At 36.8% G+C, this 21,890-nt stretch overlaps 1 protein-coding gene across 1 annotated transcript in view; it reads left to right on the forward strand.

The window, feature by feature from the left end:
- Positions 1-9,235, forward strand: part of ST8SIA6 (ST8 alpha-N-acetyl-neuraminide alpha-2,8-sialyltransferase 6) — a 51,264-nt gene extending 42,029 nt beyond the window's left edge. Inside the window, exons 5-8 of the mRNA XM_058183964.1 lie at positions 4,615-4,759; positions 5,452-5,561; positions 7,062-7,154; positions 7,765-9,235. Of these exons, the coding sequence (XP_058039947.1) occupies positions 4,615-4,759; positions 5,452-5,561; positions 7,062-7,154; positions 7,765-8,233 (817 nt within the window). The 3' untranslated portion in view covers positions 8,234-9,235. The remainder of the gene's footprint in view (positions 1-4,614; positions 4,760-5,451; positions 5,562-7,061; positions 7,155-7,764) is intronic.
- Positions 9,236-21,890: the final 12,655 nt, after the last annotated feature.

Raw genomic sequence — 21,890 nt, forward strand, 5'->3', positions numbered from 1 at the left:
CCTATAACAATTGCAGCCAATTCTATGTGGGACAAACATCACATCAGTTGAAAACCAGGATCCATGAACACCAGCTTGCAGTCAAATGCCATGACCCCAGATTCCTAATCTCTACCCACACTGACACTAAACAGCACCAATTATGATTGGAGTAATACAAGATTCATTGGCCACACTATTACCCACCACACTTGCAAGTCACAAGACCTTCACTTTTCATAACCTACACTGACAAGACATATCACTAGACCCTCACCTGATGAGACCCTCCCATCACAAGATCTATTGACCATGCAAAGCACTTATGAGCAGAAGAATACCAACACTGACATTCCCTATATTTTTCTGATTATTTTACCTAACCTTGTACAAAACATTTGGAAAGCAACCCACAGGCTCAAGAATAACCTCCACTCTCATCCTACACCCAAGCTAATATTTGCCACTATTACGTGCTTATAAATCATATATAATCTGTAATGCAAGTCTTCCAAGCAAACATCTAAGGCACAGTAGCTTGAGAATAATTTTTATGGCTCAAAAAGTGAGCTGAAAGTAATTTTACATGCTCAAATAGTGCAAAATTACAGAATTTCAGTCCTGATAGGTGAAGGGTGTCATTATAATTTTCAGTTGCCTCTCAAATGGAAGTCTTTAAATTTCTGATCATATTTTGATATGGAAGCTTGTGTGTGCGGTCTATGATTCCCCTACATAATTTTTATTTGATTTAATCTAACCTGATTTGATTTGAGTCACTGATTTGATTTTGGCACCACCTTTCTCCAAAGTTACCCTAAGCATCTTGAGATAGAAATACAATAACATAAATACAAAAATACAATAAAGGCTTTATCCATACATATTTTTTCAAGAGTTAATGAACATCCTCCTGGGCCGCTTTACTATGATTTTCCTACCAGCTTAAACTCGTTGATTGATGATTAGTTTATAAGTATGAATATGGTTTGAATCTATTAGTTGGAATATATTTTAATGACACATTTTCTGCTGACTTTGGCTTTATATGTTACATTGTATAAAAGAGAGATCTTTGTTTTGTGCTACTAATTTATTTTACATCAAAGGAAGGTATTTTAATAAAATATGTACATTTTATAAATACTAGATAGTAAGTTCTCACATCCCAAGGTATGATTAAACCAAAGTGATGCATAGACCAAGTATTATTTAGTGATTCTCAAAGAGGAAAGTATGTGTAATTACAGGTGCTAAAATCAAAACATTGCCAGTATTTATTTTGGCATAATTGTATTCATCTTACGAAATGAGGAAGGAATAATTTAACAAATATTCTTATGTTGTGTCTTGTCCCACTGACGCATGGTATTAACATAATATTGCTTGATTGCATTTACCTCATTAGACGAAGCATAAAATTAACTGCGAACTTTTTGTATCAGTTTCTAATTTAAAAAAACATTGGGCCATTTCTGGTTATATTGCTCTCTGCATTGGGAATAGCTTTGCTTCTGAATATTATACATCGTAGAGACATTTTAACTGATGTTCACATCTTTGGCTAAAGCAGATGCTTGCATACAATGGTACACAGCTCTCTTTTTTACTTAAATGTACTTTGTAAAATGCAGATTTAAAATGAAAACATTGCAAAAAATATTATAGTAGCATTCATATCTGGATTGCTGCAATGCATTCCCAAGCAGTGGCTCAGCAGATAAGATGTTGGACTTGTTGACCAGAAAGCTGGTAGCCCAGGTTTGAGACCCAATTGCCCCACGACAGGGTGAGCTTCCATCCTCGCCCCAGCTCCTTCCATCCCAACCCCAGCTCCAGCAACAGTTCAAAAGCATGCAAACGTGAGTAGATAAATAGGTACCACTTCAGTGTGAAGGTAACAGCACTCTGTGATGTCATGTTGGCCACATGACCACAAAATGTCTTTGGACAGTGCTGGCTCAATGGTTCTGAAATGGAGATGACTGCTACCCCCTAGCTGTAGAGCTTCCATTGCTATATCCCGTAACAGCAAAGTGGATTGCTTCATCAAAAGCTTAGGATCCACTCAGATTACATCAACTAAGTTTAATATTATTCAATCCAATGACTTCATATTTAAAAGGCCATTCACTAGTGTAATGGAGCAATACATAATTTCCTGAAAAAAATCCCATTGAAATCCTGAGCTTAATTTTGAGCATAATTTCACTATAAACTTATAATTCTAAATCTTAGTTTAGATATCATGCATTCCATCACAGAAGGGACATGACTAAAGAAAATGATCAAGTATTATTCTCATGGGCAAAAAAGCAGGGTTTTTTTAATGTCTAAAAGCTATATTGTTGTTAGTTGAGAAGTCATGTCTGACCCATCGCGATCCCATGGACAATGTTCCTCCTGACCTTTCTATTCTCTACCATCCTCTAGAGTCCATTTAAGCTCACGCCTACTGCTTCAGTGACTCCATCCAGCCACCTCATTCTCTGTCTTCCCATTTGTCTTTTGCCCTCAATCTTTCCCAGCATTAGGCTCTTCTCCAGTGAGTCCTTCCTTCTCATTAGGTGGCCAAAGTATTTCAGTTTCATCTTCAGGATCTGGCCTTCTAAAGAGCAGTCAGGGTTGATCTCCTCTAGGACTGACTTGTTTATTCGCCTTATAGTCTGAGGATCTTCTTCAGCACCAGAGTTCAAAGGCCTCAATTCTTTGGCGCTCAGCCTTTCTTATGGTCCAACTTTCACAGCCATACATTGCAACTGGTAAACCCATAGCTTTGACTATATCACTTTTGTTGGCAGGGTAATGTCTCTGCTTTTTAGTATGCTGTCTAGATTTGCCATAGCTTTCCTCCCCAGGAGCAAGCGTCTTTTAATTTCTTGGCTGCAGTCCCCATCTGCGGTGATCTTGGAGCCCAGGAAAATAAAATCTGTCACTACCTCCATTTCTTCACCATCTATCTGCCAGGAATTGAGAGAGCTGGATTCCATGATTTTAGTTTTCTTAATGTTGAGTTTCAAGCCAACTTTTCCTGGCTTCAAAGGATCAAGAAGCTTTTTAGTTCCTCTTTGCTTTCTGCCATTAGAATGGTATCATCTGCATATCTGAGGTTGTTGATATTTCTTCCGGCAATCTTAATTCCAACTTTTGATTCCTCCAGCTCTGCCTTTCTCATGATGTATTCTGCATATAAGTTAAATAGGCAGAGCGATAGTATACAGCCTTGCTGGACTCCTTTCCCAATTTTGAACCAATCTGTGGTTCCTTGTCCAGTTCTTACTGTTGCTTCTTGACCCGCATACAGGTTTCTCAAGAGACAAATAAGATTGTCTGGTACTCCCATCGCTTTAAGAACTCATAGAATCATCTATTGCAATGTCCTTCCTGTTGAGGATTACTTCAGCTTCAATCACAACAATACAAGAGCAAACAATAGATTTAAAATTAATGTTAACCGCTTCAATCTTGATTGCAGAAAATATGACTTCAGTAACAGAGTTATTAATGCTTGGAACACACTACCAGACTCTGTGGTATCTACTCAAACTCCCCAAAGCTTTAACCAAAAACTGTCTACTGTTGACCTCACCCCATTCCTAAAAAGTCTTTAAGAAGCGTGCATAAGAGCACAAACGTGCTTACCGTTCCTGTTCTACTGTTTCCTTTCATTATATCCAATTTATATAATTATTACATACTTATACTCATATATATGCTTATATATTATATAGTTACTTCATGCTTATGCTTGTATATACTGTTGTGACAAAATAAATAAAATAAAATAAAATAAATAAAATAAAATAAACTTGCCACAATTTGTTGTGATCCACACAATCAAAGGCTTTAGCATAGTCAATGAAACAGAAGTAGATGCTTTTCTGGAACTCCCTAGCTTTCTCCATGATATCTAAAAGCTATAGATAATATTAAATTAAGGTTTTGCTTTGTTTTTTTATGTTTTGGAACCTGTCTGCTATCATGGTTGAATTTACTTGAATATTGAAAATAACAAGAAGCCTTTTAAATACAAAAAAAAAGCACTGTGCAAAACTGTCAGATTCTAACAATATAAATACATAACAATATTTTGCCAATATATTTAGCAGTACTTCGTATTTTAAATCAGAACTTATTAATAAACTGAATCCACTCTAGTCTTTATGTTAATAGACCTATTAATAAAAATGGGATGTGAAATTAGAGTTACCATATCTGTTAAGTTCTATTTATATCTGATCAACTTTGTTTTGCCATAGAATACCAAAACAAAATCTTCAGCAATAGCATTTTCTCATTGTTGTCCAGTAGTCCTGGTATGTGATCAAGACTAGATCCATCCCTTACAAAAAATAATAATAATAAAATAAGTACATAGACCTACATAATAATAAAATACATTGCATTCCACCTCTTAAAATCCTCACGTAGTCTTCGTTGGCCAAACTCGTTGATGAATTATATGAATTGAAATCCAATTTATCTCAAGAATGTCTTGTTGGGGTCATTTAATGGATGTTTATAATAATAAACAATAATAATCAGAAGTTAATTTTATTTGGTGATGGTTATCATCATATTAATCTCTCTACTAAACTCATTATTCTGGTCTTTCATTTTTATTATGAACTTCAGGGCAGAGCTTGCTTCATGCTGTGATGCTGTGCATAATTTTATTGCTTCTCAAAATAATACCCCACTGGGAAGCAACATGAGTTATGAAGTGGACAATAAAAAAACCATCCACATTACAGAGGACATATTCCAGATGTTGCCAGAGGTAAGAAAAGCTCTGATGTTTATAAGATACCATAAACAAAGCAATATAGGACCAATAAGAGGTGAAGAAATAATATCTTTTGAGTTTAGCTTTGACAAGAATAATTAAATTCTTAACTAGTTAAATAATTCAGCTCTTAGTCAGACGTGATGTCCAATTTCACCTCACCAGGACTGGAGAATGTCTCTTGCTTGAGAAAACTATTGTCAGCTTGAAAGACATGATTAGGCAAAATACAATGACTCAAATGTAAAATTGCTTCATGGTTTGGTCCATAAATGTATCCAAGGTCACTGCTATGTAGCTCTAGTATTTTAGAATGCAAATACTGTATGGTAAGAAATTACAGAGATACACTGTAGGAAGATACACATTCATTGACTGGATTCATATTTCCTTTTATATAGTATGTTTGATTTATATATAAACGCTGATATTATAGGTTGTAGACCATGTTTATGGCTTTGCACAGTGGCATTTCAACAAATCATGATTAAATGAAAATTGGCTTAATGCAACATGTGTACTCAGAATCATTTGGCACCTGGAAAATACCAGGAGTTTAAGGATAGGAGACTTGTATTTACCAGCAACGGAGGTAATGATCGCTCAGTAAGTACTTTATTAAAAGAAATGCATGCTCCTGTCTTTTTAAAACTCTGACACACTCTGTCACTATCTCTTGTTTTCAGTCTCAGCCTCTGGATTTTCCCTTCAAGCAGTGTGCAGTTGTTGGAAATGGAGGAAATCTCAAGAATTCCAATTGTGGAACTGAAATTGATAAATCTGACTTTGTGTTTAGGTGAGAAATTTTAACTATGACAATCAACTCATTGCAGCCCATTAATAAGAAAGGGAGGGAACCAGCCTTTCCCAATATGGAGATGTTGGCTCTGGATGACTGGAGTTATAGCCTAACACATCTAGAAGATGAAGGCACATGTTGTAGAACTGGAATGTCAAACTTGCTGCCTGCAGGCCAGATGCATCATGCCACTCCCACCCCCAGTTTAGCGAAGGGGGAAAAAGTTGTGATATGTCACGTGATGACAATATGACGCTGCAAGTTTGACATCCCTGTTGTAGAAGAATATAAAGGTCATTAACTACAAATATAACATTGTTTGTCCCCACCTTTCAGTACCAGCTGATTGTGCTGGAATTTAGATGATCAAGGTACAGTATGGTCAATTCTAAGTGGGGATAGCAAGCAACAGCTGTGGTGGCGCAGTGGTTAGAGTGCAATACTTCAGGCTACTTTTACTGACTGCTGATTGCAGTTTGGCAGTTCAAGTCCCACTGGCTCAAGGTTGACTCAGCCTTCCATCCTTCTGAGGTGGGTAAAATGAGGACCCAGATTGTTGGGGGCAATATGCTGTCTCTTTAAACTACTTAGAGAGGGCTATAAAAGCACTCTGAAGCGGTATATAAGTCTAAGTGCTATTGCTATTGCTATAAAGGGTTGGATTATTCTGCTATATTTGCCTGTATGTTTTTTATTGCTATGTAATGAAATCCATACATGTGTTGAGGTGAGCTTAGTCCTTACTAGTGAATGAAGACAGCCTAAATCAAATAAACATACGGTACCTCCTCCTCACCCATTTTCTGCCCCCAAATGATCTTTTGAAATACTTCCATTGTAACTTGTTGCAAGTGTAACTGGACTTAAGAACAACCTCACATCTGAAGAGTTAGCTCTGCTCCATATATTATCTGTTTGAAAGTCTGACAAAATGGATAACATGGTATCTGTTATTCATTTTTAGCAGATACATAAATTTGTATCACAAATCCATCTAAATAATTAGATAAATATCCTCCCATTATATAGAAGGTATGCTATAAGTTAGATATGATTCCTAATTTTGAGCCTCAAATATTATGTATAGGATATATTTTCAGTATATTTTTATGCCAAACTGTAGGTGCCATTAATTTATTAAATGTATATTTAGAATAAGCCTTAGAAATCCAATCCTTCATATACAATCATGAGGCTATAAAAGTGATGAAACTACAGTTCTCAGAATTCCACTAGCTAGAAGTTAGATAGAGCCTGATTTGGTAAAATTGACAGATTAACAGAGTTGGAAGGGACCTTGCAGGTCATCGAGTCCAACCCCCGGCCCAAGCAGGAGACTCAACCTCTGCCTCTACCTAGGATCAAACTCACAACTTCCTGATTGTAAGGAAAGAGCTCCACCTCTAGGCCACTGGTATCTTTTAATACTTGAGAGAAATCTGATTGTTATAATAGGAGAATAGGAGTGCAATCTAAACACCTTTTGTAAAATTACAGGTGCAATCTTCCCCCAACCAGCGGAAGTGTCAGTCAAGATGTTGGCAATAAGACTGACCTCGTAACCGTGAACCCAAGCATTATAGCTCAAAAGTGAGTATAACTATGGTATTATTTGCAATCTGTGTTTAATTATTAGGCTAAACATCCAGAAGCTCATTGGTGTGCTATCATCATCACCAAGGCTTCTCAGTTCTACTGGCTTCATTAATGTCCCAAACTCCCTCTTAAAAGGCAGGCGAAAATGCAGAGAGACTCCTTATCCTTTTATCCTTTGAGAAAGTAATGGAGCCGTGGAGTCCTATAGTTTCTGCCTCCACAAATTTCTCCATCGCTTTGAGATCAAGAAAGCATTGGAATAATGAAAACCATTATCTAAAAAGTGGCAATGGGCTTTCTTGTCTCTCAGTGCCCCTTAAGATTTTGCTTCAGTGCTGCAGCTACTCTTATATTATGCATTGACAGAACATATGGCAAAGAACCAAAAAGAAAGGGGGGAATAGATTATCCACGAAACAAAATCTGCATAGTCATTTTGTTAAAAGTGGCTCACTTTGTGTACAAACTAAATACTGGTAAATTTAAATAAGCTTAAATAAATTCAATCTGACATCCTGTCTATAGTTAAACTACTGCTGCTTAAAGTAGATGCCCTGCATTTTTAGCACATATCCACATCCATTGTCTTTGCTCTTATGATCAGATATAACAAACTGAATGATCAGAAGGCCACCTTCCTGAAAAACATTGCAAGTTATGGAGAAGCTTTCCTCTTGCTACCCGCTTTTTCCTTTAGAAGCAACACAGCAGCATCTTTCAAAGTACATCACACCCTGAGAGAGTTCAGCGCGAAGCAGAAGGCCATATTTTTCTATCCGAAGTATCTCAAAAATCTTGCCCAGTTCTGGAGAACTAAGGGTGTCAAAGCCTACCGACTGTCTTCTGGCTTCATGATCACCAGCGCAGCAATGGAACTCTGTGAGAATGTGAAGCTGTATGGTTTTTGGCCTTTCTCCAAAAGCATAGCAGGTATCGCCATAAGTCATCACTACTATGACAACCAACTTCCAAAGCCAGGTTTCCATGCCATGCCCAAAGAGTTTAACCAGATACTCCAGCTCCATGGAAGAGGTATCCTCAAGTTGCAGTTTGGAAAATGTTTGACAGAGTAGCCCATGGTATGTTTTTGCTTCAGAATGGAGGACACTTCTGTGAAGGCCATGCATTCCTATTTTGATAGTCGGGAAGACAGTATATGATAAGTGATGCCAGAAGTGTTGGATGCTGGAGCTCAAACTGGGTGTAAACATCTTTCCTCTCTGTCTTTCTGAAACTCTTTCTTTGTGACAGCACATTTGTTTATAGAATTCCCTTCTCTGATTCTCTCTATTACACCCACTTGACATTTCCCAAAATTATTGTCCATAAAGGCCTTTTGAAATGAGGACACCTGCACAGAATTACGGTGAGAAACAAAGGGTTGATTAAGACCATGGGTTTGTCATTTTTACTTTCAATAAAAGAGAATATTTATAGCTCAGGGTTGAACTGTGAAGTCCTTGGTACTCTCTGAGTCTGGTTGTTTTCTTGCAGATATTTCATTAGCCAACTAAATAAAATCATTGGTGACTCATATTGATAATGTTATCTAGGCAGGTAATGAAATGTTTGCACGCAAATAACCAGACTTGAAGAGCACTAAGAATTCCACATCTTTATTTTATTTGAGCATCTAGTAATTAATTAAACAGCAATGGTTTCATGTTTTATAGCGGGGGAGGACAATCTGTAGCCCATAATCACATGCTATCCTCAAAACCAGACCTCTATGACTGAGGTCAACTGCATAGTTTGTTGTTAGTTAGAGATAAGAGATGCATAAAACTTGTATAAGAAGCCCTAAAATATTTTAACACGGCTTTAAGTTTTTTAATACCATCTAAAAACCAGGGAAAAATAATAGATCTTAATCCTACCCAGGGCTAAATAAGGCCACTACATGATCATTGTACGTCCATATACCTGAAGCTTTTAGCTGCTCCAGAAATGTTATTTGAGTTCACCAATTTAGAGTGCCTCTGACAACAGTGTTATTACCTGTGAATTTTCCTGGGCCTATCCTTACCTAAAATTATAATTTTAATTTTGCCATATGGACATGATAATGCCTTGAAGAAGAAACCTGGGAGAGAAATAAATGGAGTCTTGCTAGATCAGAAACATTCTGTTAAATGTGGTCCTTGTTCCCTACAAAGATCAGCAAGCATGTAAATTAAAGTTTATTTCATAATATATCCAAAAACATGGATGATGTATGCAAAGATCTTTAAAAAACAAGAATTTACCGACTTACATATGAACTTCTAACCACAGATTTGATACCAGGGGAAATACTGGCTTAGAATTAACAATGTTCTGCATTTTTTAAATCATTAACCTTTAAGCTAAAAGAGAAGCTATGTAGCTTTTTATTGAGTTTTCCAAGGAAAATAATGTTTTTATGATATTCTCATGGAGTAGGTCTGGACGTTTTGTATTTATTTTATATGTAAGGGATTTCAAGGTACCCATCTTCCACTGGGCAATTATTTCTCCATCGATATTCAGCCTCCTTCTCTTTATTGAATCCCAAGGTAAAATGTCATGACACAGAGATGCACTGCAATCTGTTGTTGGATTTGATCAAGTCTCAAATAATTAATTTTTGCAAGTATAACTTCGAAGCATTTTGTACTTAAGTATGGCGATATAAAAGTAAATGTGTGCCATTGTAAATCGTTGTAATCTACCTTTTTACATAGATTACATTTTCAAAGCTCAGAATGTTCACTAAGAAGACACAATCTCAGGATGAAAGTGGTGTTTATGTAGCTTTGCATGCTTAGTTGCTATTCTTATAAATATATTTATTGTTTTTTACTGCAACCTAAAATAGTAGAGCACTGTCTATCTAGGAACTTGAAATATTGCTGAATCTTTACCAGTGTGCAAAAAGTTATACATGGACTATGTCCAAATGTGAGCCTTCCTCTGCATTTTGCCATTGCTTTCTTGTTTTTGTTACTTGTGGAACCTCAATGTAGCGTCCAGCTTATTTCTGTGAAGTATTGAATTGCCAAAAAGTGCAACCCTCTGCAATCTTTTCACGCCAGTGTGCAGGTAACCTGTACTGAATCTTCTGCATATTTGTCTTGTCCCTCTCTTCTACAGAATTCCTTTTATACTCATTAAAATAGTAGTAATTGAGAGAAGGCAAGAGATTTTAAAAATATTCCAACATGCCTTATACAATCAAATACTCCAAGAATTAACAACCCCAGTCTCATTTTCCAGTCATAATATCAAAAATTACATATTCCTGTATTTTGTAACAAGGATAAAATTATTATTTTACCTGTGACACTAAAGAATGGAATTCATGAGATCAGAATAATGTGAAAAAGAAAAAAAATATTTGGCAGGGAGTAGTGACAGTGTGCTTTGCACACCCATTTTCCAATCTCATAATACTTTTCTTGTATGGGCAGACAATCTATTTCTAATTGATGCATGTTTTACAGATAATCATCTGGACTCTGATATTTAATTCTTAATGTGTGTTTCATTAAAATACTATTACAATTAAATTATTAACAAGTCTTGATTAAATTTTCTTTTCTTAACAACATGGAACAAGGGAGAACAAGTTATATCATGCATTCCAATAAAAATTGGGATATGCCTCTTGGGCAACATTTTCAGACCATTGATGGTGTTCCATTAACCAAATGAGGCACTTGCCTATAAAAATTGGAGAAATAAATAACTTTTTGGATTAACTGTCTCCAGACAGAGCAAATATTCTACTGAGCATAGGCACTTTCAGAAACTGAAATTCTTCTTAATTTTGTCCACTTAGTAAACAAAGCTGATGGAATTCTATCTGGGTCAATCTATTTATGAAAATCCTATCTAGTTTTGATATTAAATCTCTCTCAGATAGATTTTCCATAGTCAGTAGAGAAGCAGAAACTACATAGATCCAGCTGCCTTTTGCATATTTTATTTATTTATTTATTTTGTTGAGCACATATTAGATAATATATATAAACATGAATTGAATACATAAAGTGAATACAGTTAAAGGGAACATTAGGATAGAGACGGTAGGCACGCTGGTGTTCTTACGCACGCCCCTTACAGACCTCTAAGGAATGGGGTGAGGTCAACAGTAGATCATCTTAGGTTAAAGTTTTGGGCATTTTGGGATGAGACCACGGAGTCTGGTAGTATATTCCAGGCATTAACAACTCTGTTACTGAAGTCATATTTTCTGCAATCGAGTTTGGAGAGATTCACTTTAAGTTTGTATCTATTGTGTGCTCGTGTATTGCTGTGGTTGAAGCTGAAGTAGTCATTGACAGGTAGGACATTGTAGCAAATGATTTTATGAGCTATGCTTAGGTCAAACTGAAAGCGGCGTAGTTCTACATTTTCTAAACTCAGAATTTCAAGTCTGGTGGCATAAGGTATTTTGTTGCGAGCAGAGTGTGGAGGACTCTTCTTGTGAAATATTTCTGGATGCGCTCAATTGTATTAATGTCCGATATGCAGTGCAGGTTCCAGACAGATGAGCTGTATTCGAGAATTGGTCTAGCAAATGTTTTGTATGCTCTAGTTAGTAATATTACCGGAGAAGAAGCTACGTAAGATTAGATTTATAACCTTTAATGTCTTTTTGGCGATGTTGTTACAATGAGCTTTGGCACTTAGATCATTTGATATGAGTACTCCAAGGTCCTTGACAGAGTGAGGGTCATCTACAAGGTCATGTCCATTTACCTTTTATTTTGTGTTCTGATTCTTTTTGCCAATGTGTAAGATAGAGCATTTGTTGGTTGAGATTTGGAGTTGCCAATTTGTTGATCATTCTGACACAAAGTCAAAGTCTTTTGAAGGGTAGCAGCATTGTTGGTAGTGTTAAATAGTTTAACATCATCGGCAAAGAAAATGCAGTTACTTAAAATATGATCACAAAAGTAATTTATGTATAGTATGAAGAGTGTTGGTCCTATAACGCTTCCTTGGGGGACACTGCTATTAACAGGTGCAGGATTTGATAGGGTGCTCCCTATTTTGACCACTTGTTATCTGTTTGACAGGAACACAGCTATCCAATTATGTAGGGGTCCGGAGATGCCATAGGATTTTAGTTTTAGAAGTAGTTTGTCATGTACTACTGAATCAAAGGGTTTACAGAAGTCTATGTAAATTGCATCTATTGCTTTGTCCTGCTCAAGATTTATAGTCCATATGTTTTTGCAGTGTAGAAGTTGTATTTGTTCTCACAAAGTGGCACAAAGATACCACTAGCAGAATACAGAATAAAAGAGTTGGAAGGAAGGGACCTTAGAGGTCTTCTAGTCCAAGCCCTTGTCCAAACAGGAGAGCCCATATCATTCCAGACAAATGGTTGTCTAATTTATTAAAAACCTCCCAATAGTGGAGTCCCCACAACTTCTGAAGGCAAATTGTTTTCACTGTCAGGAAAATTTTCCTTAGTTCTAGGTTGGATCTCTCTTTGATAAGTTTTCATCTGTTATTTTTTATCTTGCCCTTAGATGCTTTGGAGAATAGGTTGACTCCTTCTTTCTGAGAAGGGGATTAATCCTCTTCTCTGCACTTTTCTGGAGTCTCAACATCCTTTTTATATAATGCTGACCAGAACTGGATGCAGTATTCCATGTTTAGTCTCATCAAGGCAGTATATAGCAAGACTAACATTTTATGTGTTTTTGACTGTTCCTCTGTTGATGCATTGGTTGAACTACATTGGCTGTTTTGGCAGCTGAAGGACTCTGGTGGCTCATAATTAAGCGGTTGTCCACTAGGATTCCTAGATCCCTACCACAGTTACTACCATTGAGCCAGATACCATCTTTTGTATAACTGTGCATTTGATTTTTCTTTCCTAAGTGTAAAACTTTACTTTTCTCACCACTGAATTACATTGTGTTGGATAGGGCCCAGTGTTCAAATCTTTCAAAATCTTTCTGGATCTTGAGCTTAACTTCTAAAGTGTTGGCTATTACCCCTAGCTTGGTGCTGTCTGTGAATTTGATAAGTTCCCTTCTATTCCTTCATCTAAATCATTTATGAAGATGTTGAAGAGTACTGGAACAAAGAAGAACCTTCGGTATCCCACTGAATATTTCTCTCTGTGTAGCTGTAATTCCATTGTGGACTACACATTTAATGTGATTGGTCAGCCAGTTGTGATTCTATCTGGTGGTGCTAGTTTCTCAGATGCTCTATTTTACTAAGAAGTAGGTTGTGGTCTACCTTGTCAAATGCCTTACTGAAGTCCTAAAGCACATGCCACTATTATTATACTCCATTCCCAATTCTTGATTTCAGAGAAATGTAATCTAGGTGGAGACACATAACTGACAAGCTCCATGTGAGAGATCCCTACATATGTGTCATGTTGTCACAATGTCAGGCATTTTGCACTGGACTTAGAAGCATGCTGTATTTGAAAATTCATTAAATACTTAGTTTAATATACTTAGTTCGATATGGTTTCAGCTTATAAAACCAGGGAATGGCCTTTTGGTTTTTATGTCTATTGAAAGATAGCTTAGATGCTTTTATCCTGGACTTTTAAATAAATACTTTTTCATTGTAATATCTATTGGTTTATTGAATTTCTAAAATGATTGAACTATTGGACATAGAGTCCCAAACTATTTATGCTTGTGTAGGTATTTTCCTCTTCTTTTAGTCTCTTTTCAGTAAATTTGTCACAACACTTGATACTTTACAGTCAAACTATAATATTACTATCTATTTGAAATTGTTACTAAATGTCTGACTATAATTATGGATCAATACTTTCATTTTCTGTGCAATGTATTGGGAATTGTACTCTGTTACCTTTCTGTATTGGTTTATTGTTTATTAAGTAATATTTTGTTATCAGCCAAAAGACATTGTTGATGCTTTGTTTTAATGAAGTATCTCAGTGCCAAAGATGTTTGCTTTCATAGCTATAAAGTATATGTTGGTTGGTGAACTATAATATTTTTGTGATTTTATTTAAAAATCTTGCTAATAAAAAGATTTGTGATATTTATTGCATCTACCAATTCATTTTATGCCTACATTCAGATCATTATGAATGCATACCCATATTAAGATGAGGGATCCTCAACTATTTTAGGATTGGTGGGCAACATGGAATTTTGAAGATTGTATGGGTACCATCAGAAAAAGGGCACTATTGTGTGTATAAATGTACAAATCACCAAACACTTAGGTGCCAGAAGGCAAGTTGGTAAGGTTATTTTATTCTTCCATGCATTCTCTGTGGCTTCTCTGAAAATTCTGCCTCCCCCAGCTTCATATGTATGTATGCATCTCTGAGCTTTCATCCAAAGAACTAGAATGCAACCATTCAACATGTTTTTCTTAAGACTGTTTCTTGAAGGTGCATAGGATTCAGAGATTTTTGTTTATTTATTATTATTTTTTATTTATTTACATTTATATCCCGCCATTCTCCGAAGACTCAGGGCGGCTTACACTATGTTAGCAATAGTCTTCATTCTATTTGTATTTTTATATACAAAGTCAACTTATTGCCCCCAACAATCTGGGTCCTCATTTTACCTACCTTATAAAGGATGGAAGGCTGAGTCAACCTTGGGCCTAGTGGGACTAGAACCTGCAGTAATTGCAGGCAGCTGCTGTTAATAACAGACTGCATTAGCAGTCTGAGCCACAGAGGCCCCTGTTTGAAATAAAGATTATGTTGAGATTGTATGTTTTCTTTTTCTACACATAGAATCATAAAGATTTTATGTCCTAGGTCAAACATACTATTAGGAAGATCACCATTAAATAAAACAGGGACAGTTAGCATGTTTTCTCATTTGCTTATAAAAAAGTAAAATGACCTAAATCCTACATTTAACAAATTAATGGAAGAATAAACAAGTTAAGATATGTTTTATATTGCCTCCATGTAGGGAGCAAGTTTGATTTATTATAGTTGGTTTTTTATGTTAAAAAGTCACCAAAACCAACTGTTTTTGAGAAAATTCTCTTTAAGTATGACCTGAATCAAGACATGCAAATGAATTGTTTACCATGGCAAGAAACTGGAACGGAATTTTTGTAACCAATGTCTCTGATTAAGCTCTGCTGGAAGATTCTCATTTGCATAGCTTAATTAATTGATGGCCCCAAACATTGTTCTATTGAAACAAAAAGGTTTCTGTATGCAGTGGTTGTTAGGTTTTTTGTTAACATGCTTTGCACACATAACAAAACCTTGGAAAATGAGACGTCACCCTTTCCTCCTCTTAAAGCCATCTAACCTTCTGACTATTGTTATCAAATCTTAAGGCATTGGTTTATATAAATTAATTGTGAGCTATCACAATAACTATTATACTGCATTTACAGAAAAGAGGCTGTAGTACAAGTTTATTTTAATAAATCACAGAATTAGAGTAAGGTTTTGTTTGTTCGTTTGTTTGTTTTGCTCTACTCCTCTATCTCTTTTTGTAGGTAAGAATTTATACCTAGCTTGCCTTTCCTAAAAATGAGTCACATAAAAAGTGAATTATAAAATATGAAAAAGCACACACACATACACACAAACACAAGACTTTAAAATCATAACATTGACCCTAGATTGGCTGGATTTGTGAGGAGAACTTTAACTGTTTATTTGTTTTTTACTCAGTGTACTGTATGAATTGAGTCTTTTTGGTTTATAAACAATGGCTTTATATCACAGTATGAACCAAGTACAATCAGACATGTTTTATGCAGTACATCAGAGTGACACCCTGGCTTAAGAACCTAACTATCAACTTGGTCCAGGAGTTTGTTTAGGTATGTGTACTTTTTTCTGAACATACAGTTTACCGTTTCTATTGTAAGCCTTGTGATCTTGTAAGAACAATAAATTAAAGTTTGGTCTGGCTGCTCTAGTGATGCAAGTTACTGGAACAATGGAGGAATAGATAATATCCTTTTATATTATGCAACCCATAGTAGGGTATCATGAATTTGGACAGAAAGATCTCCACACCAATGGTCAGAATAATTGCCCTACACATCAAAATGTTTTCCTCACCTTCAATTTCTGCAGCAACATTCACTACTCATAGATGGAAGACTCTGTTTTCCACAAAACCTGACAGCTCACTGAAGGAAGTTAGGACCAAGGGTCATGGGTCAGTGTCCAGTGATAGCTCAACTGATCCCAGAGCAGGGCAACTAGTTTGCTACATTGGAGAATGTTAATCTGTGTTGGGCAATCCCTGCCCCTCAGAAATGTTTCCCATTCTGGAACCATTGCTTCTTGGGAAAGTTGGTTCACAAGGAGTTGCTCTCCCTCCACTTTGATTGAATTTTGTTTTTTAAAGATATTTTTTAGTAGGGTGTTTTATATTTATTCACTCTTTTTATATTCTTTATTGATTGTTGTGCACTTCCCATAGTCGCATCAGTGAGATGAGCAAATATATAAATTGGATTAATGAGTAAGAAATAACTTCAAGGAAGAACAAAGCCTCCGCTAAGTTCAAACTAAGCAGAACATAATTGGCTTCTCTTACTGACAAATAATTTGATTATTTCCCATATGTAGAAAAAATAGGTAAGCTGCTAGCTAGAAAATTAATGTGCAGCATATATCTGTAAAAGTGGGACTCTGCAGTCTATGGCTTTGATAAATTGCATTTAAAAAAAAAAAATTCACAGAAGCATTTTAGTGTAATTTCAATTACTGCAAATATTTATTTGATGAAGGACAATTTGATTGAAGGTCTCCTGGGCACCAGGAGGATTCCCAGAAGGAATTTGCCATTCACTTTCAAAAACCAAGCCAAATATTTGGAAGTTGAAAATAGTAGTTTCCTTGCTTTTGCAGTAATTGCTTGGAAACAGCAGCATTGGAAAGATGGAAACATACAATGAACAAGAGTCAGGCAAAAGAAACGTCTTTTTGATAGCTTTGTTGTGACATGAGACATATAAAAAAAAGGTAAGCTCCAGAATTAAAGTTTGTTAATGTAGTTATTTAAGGAGTGGGAGCAGTATGTGTGCTCTTTTGTAAATCTTCACAATAGTTGTGTATGGTAAAATAGGGCTAGGAGGAAATAACTGTGTCACCTGATCTGGAAATTAAATTCATTTTTTTCTCTCTACCCATAGGCCACGCATCAAACTGAATAGAATAGAATAGAATAGAATAGAATTTTTATTGGCCAAGTGTGATTGGACGCACAAGGAATTTGTCTTGGTGCATATGCTCTCAGTGTACATAAAAGAAAAGATATGTTCATCAAGGTACAACATTTACAACACAATTGATGATCAATATAGCAATATAAATCATAAGGATTGCCAGCAACAAGTTATAGTCATACAGTCCTAAGTGGAAAGAGATTGGTGATGGGAACTATGAAACGATTAATAGTAGTGCAGATTCAGTAAATAGTCTGACAGTGTTGAGGGAATTATTTGTTTAGCAGAGTGATGGCCTTCGGGGAAAAACTGTTCTTGTGTCTAGTTGTTCTGGTGTGCAGTGCTCTATAGCGTCGTTTTGAGGGTAGGAGTTGAAACAGTTTATGTCCAGGATGCGAGGGATCTGCAAATATTTTCACGGCCCTCTTCTTGATTCGTGCAGTATACAGGTCCTCAATGGAAGGCAAGTTGGTAGCAATTATTTTTTCTGCAGTTCTAATTATCCTCTGAAGTCTGTGTTTTTCTTGTTGGGTTGCAGAACCGAACCAGACAGTTATAGAGGTGCAAATGACAGACTCAATAATTCCTCTGTAGAATTGGATCAGCAGCTCCTTGGGCAGTTTGAGCTTACTGAGTTGGCAGAAAGAACATTCTTTGTTGTCCTTTTTAATGATGTTTTGATGTTAGCTGTCCATTTGAGATCTTGCGATATGATAGAACCCAGAAATTTGAAGGTTTCTACTGTTGATACTGTGTTGTCAAGTATTGTGAGAGGTGGAAGTATGGAAGGGTTTTTCCTAAAGTCTACCACCATTTCTACGGTTTTGAGTGTGTTCAGTTCCAGATTGTTTTGGTTGCACCACAAGGCTAGTCGTTCGACCTCTCGTCTATATGCGGATTCGTCATTGTCTCGAATGAGACCAATCACTGTTGTGTCATCTGCGAACTTCAGTAGCTTAACAAATGGATCATTGGAGATGCAGTCATTGGTATACAGAGAGAAGAGAAGTGGGGAGAGCACACAGCCTTGGGGGGCCCCTGTGCTAATTGTACAGGTATTTGATGTGATCTTGCTTAGCTTCACCTGCTGCTTCCTGTTTGTTAGGAAGCTTGTGATCCACTTACAAGTCTGTTCTGTAGCTGGTTTAGCTTAGTTAGAAGAATGTCTGGAATGATGGTATTGAATGCTGAACTAAAGTCTACAAAAAGGACCCTTGCATAGGTCTTTGGAGACTCAAGATGTTGTAGGATGTAGTGCAGAGCCATATTAACAGCATCATCTGTTGATCTATTTGCTCGGTATGCAAATTGCAAGGGGTCTAACAGCGGATCCGTGATGGATTTCAGGTAGGAAAGCACTAGCCTTTCAAAGGTTTTCATGACTACAGATGTTAGAGCAACTGGTCTGTAGTCATTCAGTTCCTTGATGGTGGGCTTCTTCGGCACTGGGATGATGGTAGAGCGTTTGAAGCAAGAAGGAACATAGCACATCTCTAGTGATTTATTGAAAATATGGGTGAAGATGGGGCCAATTGGTCAGCACAGACTTTTAAGCAAGAAGGAGTTATCTTGTCTGGGCCTGGAGCTTTTCCTGGCTTTTGTCTGTGAAATAGGTCCTGCACTTCCTTTTCTGTGATCACTAGGGGTTGTGAACCCAATGAAATGGGGTCAGTTGTAGGAGGCTTGGCTGTTGTTGGTGTGTCTGAGATGGGGGTTGTGGAGATAGGTGGCTGTAGTTTCCTTTCAAACCTGCAGTAAAACTCATTCAGGTCATCTGCCAGTTGTTGATTACCTTCAGCCTGGGAAGGAGGTTTGCCATAGCCGGTGATATTTTTAAGAGTTTTCCACATGTTTGCTGGTTCATTTGCTGAAAATTGATTCTTTAGCTTTTCAGAGTAGCTTCTTTTGCTGCTCTTATCTCCCTTGTTAGTGCATTTCTGGCCTGATTGTACAGCATTTTATCACCTTTTCTGTAGGCTTCCTCTTTGGAATGTCGTAGCTGCTTAAGTTTAGGTGTAAACCAAGGTTTGTTATTACTGTGTATTCGCAAGTTCCTTGTAGGTACACATAGGTCTTCACAGAAGCTGACATATGATGTTACAGTATCTGTGAGTTCATCCAGGTCTGCAGAGGTATCTTTAAAAATATTCCAATCAGTGCAGTCAAAACATGCCTGTAGCTTTAATTCTGATTCCTCCGTCCAGGTTTTCACTGATTTAATTATTGGTTTTATGGCTTTAAGTCTTTGCCTGTAAGCAGGTACAAGGTGAATCATGCAATGATCAGAGTGTCCTACAGCTGCACGTGGTAAAGACCGATAGGCATCTTTTAGTGTTGTGTAGCAGTGGTCTAGAGTATTCTTGCCTCTGGTGGGACAATTGACATGCTGAAAGTATTTTGGTAGTTCTTTCCTTAAGTTTGCCTTGTTTAGATCTCCCAAAACAATGGCCAGTGAATCAGGGTGTTTGGCTTCAGCCTCCATGATTTGGTCAGCTAGAGTTCGTAATGCCTCGTTTACACAGGCTTGTGGTGGGACATAAACAGCAATTAGAAGAAATGAGGAAACTGCTAAATAAAATTAAAATTTATCAGGCAATTTATTCACAATCTCATTGAGTTTGATAACCAGTTTGATTATCTGGGAATTATGGAATAGAATTAATTGGCTGGGTCAACTATACCAAAAGCATGCAGGCTATATCTTGACTTAAAGGTAACATTAAAGGTTCCCCTCGCATACATGTGCTAGTTGTTTCCGATGCTAGGGGATGGTGCTCACCTCCGTTTTAAAGCTGAAGAGCCAACGCTGTCCGAAGACGTCTGTGGTCATGTGGCTGGCATGACTAAATGCCAAAGGCACACAGAATGCTGTTACCTTCCCACCAAAGGTGTCCCTATTTTTCTACTTGCATTTTTTACAGGCTTTCAAACTGCTAGGTTGGCAGAAGCTGGGACAAGTAAAGGGAGCTCACCCCGTTATGCAGCACTAGGGATTCGAACTGCTGAACTGTTGACCTTTCATCTTAGCCACTGAGCCACTGAATCCCTTTTATATCTTTATATTTTATATCTTAACTTAGAGTGGTATAAATCAGAAAAAGAGTCAATATCTGGTTTGTCTTACAGCTTTTATTGTGAATGAATCCATTCCATTATGGCTTGTTAAGAAATTATGAGCTGATGTAGAATGTGAACCTAGAAGCATCACAAGCAAAGTATTTTTCCTATTGCCAATGCCAGAAGCCAGCCATCTGACTCAAGCCACTTTTGCAATATTCATCATGCTTCCCTTCTAGAACCTGTCATCAAAGGGATGTTTGCTAGAGAAAATCACAGACCATTTGGAAAAAGATGTTCCACAAAAAGCTGAAATAAACATTAAAAAAAAGTGAAATGAGAGGTGAAATGCACTATCACTCAATTTTAAAAATCAGTCTTTTAGTTGTATGAACATGAGTGAAAGTTGTAGTCCTTATCCATAATGACATTGTAGTTCAAGTGTGGTGTCAGTGCTATGCTGAGCAAAGGTGCTCCTTCATTGTTGTGAAACGCCTTTCTTTTTTTTTATTTATAATTTTTTTTATTTAATAAACATTAAAAACTTTGGACACGGTGTGACCATCCTGGTCTTATCATTTCCATACACACTTTTTCTATAACCACAAATAAAATTACTATTTAACATACACTGCTACTTTGTTCTTATGTACATATCCCTTGTCTTCATTTACATATTTGTCCAAATATTATCCAGTATTAATTTTACAAACCCTATTTTTTTTTTGTTCCAACTCCTTCTGAAATGCCCTTCTTTAGCAAAACTTTTCAAGATGAAGTAGTCCTGTCCTGTCCTGTCTTGGTTTTTTTGTTTTGTTTTGATTTTATTTTATTATTTTTTTGCTTTGTAGCTGGCAATCCTACCTCACACAATTTTGCATGATTGGGCCTTGTGACACAAAGGTACATTTCAGACTGTAGCTGCAGAATTAACGTCTGCTTCAGTGGGAAGAAAGGTCATGTTTTGCTTGTGACATACCACTATGGTATGAATATAGGGGAAATGCAATCTCCAGAAGTCCTTTTCCAAGAGGAAAATGTCAGGATCTTATACATACATTATGCATAAGCGTGTGGGAATTATATTACCACTTACATTACCAAGTATGTGGGAGTTACATTAGGGAATACACTAAATCAGTGTTTCTCAGCCCTGGCACCTGGAAAATGGTAGACTCAAACTCCGTAAATTCCTAGCCAGCAAAACATTGCACTAAAAGAAAATCCCACCTCCCCCCGCACGCATCCCCACCCAGAACAAATCCTATGAGAAAATTAGTGCTACAACAGTAGGAACTGTTGTCTCAAATAGCTGGTTGTTGCATCATCCATAACTAGAATAGCTGGCAGTAGTGGTGAAATCTGAACCGGTTTACTACTGGTTTGCTGGCTGTGCATGTGTGCATGTGTGCATGTGTAATACACACATACCGGTTCTCCGGAACCAGTAGTTAAATATGCTTTAAAAAAAAATTCCGATGATTCAGCGAACCAGTAGCATTTTTTACTACCAGTTCGGGCAAACCTGCC

The sequence above is a fragment of the Ahaetulla prasina genome, chromosome 4, assembly GCF_028640845.1.
Source record: "Ahaetulla prasina isolate Xishuangbanna chromosome 4, ASM2864084v1, whole genome shotgun sequence".
In the NCBI taxonomy this organism is placed as follows: Eukaryota; Metazoa; Chordata; class Lepidosauria; order Squamata; family Colubridae; genus Ahaetulla; species Ahaetulla prasina.